The 4542-nt window shown below is 51.0% G+C and overlaps 1 protein-coding gene across 1 annotated transcript in view; it reads right to left on the reverse strand.

Annotated features, from left to right (window-relative positions):
• The window catches only part of LOC113214904 (uncharacterized), a gene marked incomplete in the record, with an annotated part of 273650 nt that overhangs the window by 21879 nt on the left and 247229 nt on the right, over positions 1–4542 (reverse strand). Inside the window, 1 exon segment of the mRNA XM_052265995.1 lies at positions 3227–3377. Within this exon segment, the coding sequence (XP_052121955.1) occupies positions 3227–3377 (151 nt within the window).

The raw sequence follows: 4542 nt of genomic DNA on the forward strand, positions 1-4542 counted from the left end.
CGCAGGCGCGCAGGCAGGGGTCGGCTGGGGGCTGATGGAGAGGGGGGGGGCAAGGCTCCAGGGGGCAAGAACGACTGACATGGGCGAGCTGTGGCATCACGATTCATTTCTGCGCTCTCTTTGCCTTCAGTTATTCGCGGGGTCATCGGCGCGGTACTCATCAAAGGGAATAAACAACGATCACGACTGAACACAGAAAGCGATCCCCAAGCCCGCAGCGCATGGCGGCCCGAGAGACGTCATTAATGTTTCGCGACCCGCCTACTCTAGCGCGCGTGGCGGGGCGGGGCGGGCCCGAGAGGCATTCACACCTTTTGTCTCTCCAGTTACACCCCTCGCTTCGGAGGGATGGACTTTGTATCAACCGACTCCACTCCTCGGCGCCGCCGCCGCCCCATCCCCGCCACGGCACGTCCTTCAAAATATCCTGCTGCTCCCTCTTTCCGGGCGACAAAACTCCGGCGCTCCCCCGCCCCTCCCCCATCTCCCCACCCTCGCGGCTGCTGGAGCTACGGCCGCACCGTACAGGGAAACAGAAGAAAGATGGATTGTGGTCTGTGCGCGGCTGCGGCGTGGCGTGGCGTGGCGGCCTCTGGCCTGCCACCGCGAGCTAAACCTTCATCATTCACAAAGGCCCATCGCGAGGAGATATTTTCGCACGACGGACGCAGAGGCGCGCGTGCGCCCGTCTCTCTCTCTCTCTCTCTCTCTCTCTCTCTCTCTCTCTCTCTCTCTCTCCAATGACTTCCATACCGCGCCCGCATGCTCGGTTGGCTGAGCCCCGCAGAGTCGATTGAGGACGACTCAGGTGAGAGGGACTCCGTTAATCACTCGGCCTTCTCCCTAAATAGATAACATAAAAGGAAGTCGGAGAGTAAAAAAAGGAGATGCAAACAGGGGGAAAGAAAAAGACACGTATTTACCTCTTCTAACATATCATGAGCACGGTGAGGAAGATCTTGTCTAGTTAGTTAGCCATCTTTTTATTCTTTTTCTCCTCCACGCGCGATTCAATGTCTACGCAGTTTCGGTTTTCCCGGGTTTTCCTGTTCCCTTTTCGGTGTAGCAATGGGAGTCACCATAGCGGATGATCGCAGCGGGTGAGCCCGCCTCCCCCCGCCCTTGAGGGGGTGGGGGGCGAGCAGATAAAATCAACTTTATTAGACTAAGGCAGAGCCGGGGCTATCCGCTATCACTGGAGCCGCTGGAGCCCCGCCCCGCCCAGCCCCACCCCGCCCCACCCCGCCACGCCACCACACTGACACTTTTTGGAGAGAAAAGCCCTACGAGGAGGGGTAGCACAAGCGCGCCCGGGTTAGGCAAGAGGGGTACGCTGTAGGGAAGAGAGAGGTTTCACCCAAAAGAATACGTTCATAGAAAAAGTTTAAAGAAAAAACATGTGAAAAAATTATGTTAATAAAATATGTCAATTTCAGTCAGAAACTTATTCGAAAAAAAAAAAAAGAAGTTATGAATTGAATACGCCGATTTTTCATCGATGTTATTCTTGTCTTCGTGTCGTTATTTTTCATTTAACTTTTTTGCGTGTTTTGGAAGTAGCAGTTGTAATGAAGACAAGAGGAGATTGCAACGGAATGAGGGATGGCGGGCGGATAGGGTAATTGATTAAGGCCCAGCAGATAAGGGTAACGAGCCCGCGCCGATCCTAAAAGAGGAGAGGGGGGCGTTAATTGAGAAACGTTCAAGGATGCGGCGTGGAAAACGGGAAAGTGGCCGAGTGACTCCGACAAGACATCGCTTTTTGAGAAGCGCAACTTTAAACCTGGGGATGCAAATGCGTGCGGCAGGCACTCAAGTACCTGAGCGATAGTGTATTGAAAATATCGGACGCTAGCATTAGGAAATAATTAAAAGAAGAATTAATGGTCACCGAAATCCCCAGAGACGCCCTACGCCCTTGGGAGTACTGCTTAACAGGCGAGGGGGCAATAACTCCGGGAATCATGTGTACACCTGTCTGGGAATCATCAGGATAAAAATTGATCAAAATCAATAGAAATCGATTAGAATAAGCGGGAAACTAGAGAAATAAGTACAAATCAGTCGAAATAAGCGTTTTGTACCACTAAAACCCCCCGAAAAACCTATGTAATAGTTAAAAGCGGACGGGAATCACCGGGAATCAAGAATTTCGGGAATCACGTGTACACTTCAAAAGGGAGTTATTGCCCCCTCGTTAACAGGCCTAGTAACTAAATCCTGACGAACTTCTGTGTGCGTGCTATTGTTATGCGCATACGCATAATAATTCTTGTGCATAACTAGATCTTTTTTTTTTTGCAGTTCAAAAATTTGCCTGTTAGTTTTTTCTGTGATTATGAACGAAAACTACACGCAAGCACAGAACGCACACAGAAGTTCCTCAGTCCACACTGTACAATGCTTGCGAAACTATATTCTTTGCAACGTTGCAAAGAATCTTCGAGCTTTGTCTTGCAAAGGATTAGTTCAAATTGCAAAGAAAGCAAGCTGTCAGTCACTGCAAAGAAATAGTTTCTCCCAAAATTTTACTTCCTCGAAATCTGAAGAGTTTTCCCCTCGGTTTCCCCTCAAATATGGAAGTTTCTCCAAGTTTTCAATCTTTCCTCAGGAAATCGGCCATTGTTTTAAGTAAGCGTGACGAGCATAAAAATTGAACACAAGAATTGAGTGTGTAGGTGCCATCAGAATCGGCGCCCCCGTGCCCCCAAACCCCCGTAAACCAGATTTGATTTGAAGGCAATAATATTGGAACATTGGGCGAGGCTTGCAGCCAGGCGTTTCGCCGCTTGCGCTGCTTTGTGCTGCCAGCAACATCGAGCGGGTGCCAATTCAACTTAAACGATAGAATATTTCAAACTTCTTATCTACTTCAAAACTAATATAGCGTTACGTCCAGAGCTTCGTGTGCAGTTGCAAGTCAATCGGAGCAGCCGTCTTCGGAGTAACGTCAGATATTTCAGACAGCAGAGACACACGACCGAGGTGTGTGCACCACACACTAAAATCTTATAAACGTTTTTACTCCCATCTTATACAAATTTCTGTCAACATGCTCGGCTCACGAAATTTTAAACACGCCAGTATAAAGCGTAGCACGCACACAGAAACCAGTAAGTCGTGAGCAGAAAAGTTCATGGGATTTTTGAGTGCGTTCAGCCAACAAAAATCGATTTCGGTAATGTTATTGACACCCGCCACCTAATGGTGGTTTCGCTTTACTCACCGTCCATCCGAGCCCTTGTCCATCATGATGTATCGGGGGCCGTCACTGGACACGCAGTGGCCCTTGCCGAACATCTGGGAGCCGTTGATCGTGACCAGGTTGAGTCCGAGCTGGAACCACTGGCCCTCCCACTCGGGCGGAAACGTGCAGCCTGCAAGCAGAACGGAGACCATGGTGAACACAACCGCAAAACTCAAACTGTAGTGTGGGCTTCATCCCCATCCCTGTGCGACACTGAAAATGTTACAAAAGGTCGGGATTTCCGGAAAAGTATGTTTCCAATTAATCAGCAAAGCATAACGTAACGCGGTAAAGAGAATGTCTGTGTTTTATTTGAGGGAAAAGAGAAAACTTGTGCGGAAGAACCTTGATTTGAGGAACTCTCCTCAGATTTCGAGTGAGTCTCCTCAAAAAATAAGGGACTTTTCATCATTTTTCGTTCAAAATCTGAGGCGAGATCTGAGGAGTTTTCCTCAGATATGGGAATTCCTCAAAGTTTCTCCCCTTCTCCTCCAAAACACTGCATTGTTTTTTACCGTGAACATATCGCGACGCTACACTTAACGCTACACTTGAAGTGCGCCGCTTTGTGCACACCTCTCGCCTGCGCGACAAAAGACCCGCCGCGAACATGAGTCGCCGAAACTTTCTCCCGCTCTCTTTAGCATTCAGGCCGCGAGGGGCGCTCACTATTCGCAGCGCTCGGACCCACTATTCGCACGCGATCCGTCGCGCAGATAGCGGGGAGGCACTGCCCCGCCCCCTCCCGGCTACGTGTGATGATGTCGCTGCTGTTCACCTCTCTGCAATTTGCGAAGCCAAACTTTTGCACTTGCCGCTTAATTAGGAGCAGAGTAGCCGAACACTTCACACCCACGACACTTTCACTTCCCACTTCACGCTGCAGCGTGGAAGAGAGAGGAGAGGCGGCTCGTGCGAGGCACGGGGGAGGCACGGGGGAGGCACGGGGGAGGCACGGGGAGGCACGGGGGCTAGCTTGGCCCAAAATCCAGGATCAGAACTCGGATTTTGCTCATCGGTGGTTTTTCTATAAGACAAAACGGTGCTGGTTACGGTGGAATTTTTCCGGGTGCTCTGCGATGTCGGGAACCCACCGCGCATCAGCGTTAAAGATTTGGGACCGCGTGGGGTCCGGGCGGGGCGGCGGCGCGCGGACGGATGTAGCGGCGGCGGCGTGCGGCGCAGGTGAGTCATATTCACATCAAATGTAACCCGGGGGGCCTTCTTTCGAACACCACCTGTCCGGTGGCCGTGCGCCGTGTCGTTCGACCTGGCGAGAGAGTTAAAGAATCCCG

This window comes from Frankliniella occidentalis, unplaced genomic scaffold (assembly GCF_000697945.3).
Source record: "Frankliniella occidentalis isolate FOCC.00 unplaced genomic scaffold, Focc_3.1 Scaffold34, whole genome shotgun sequence".
Taxonomy (NCBI): Eukaryota; Metazoa; Arthropoda; class Insecta; order Thysanoptera; family Thripidae; genus Frankliniella; species Frankliniella occidentalis.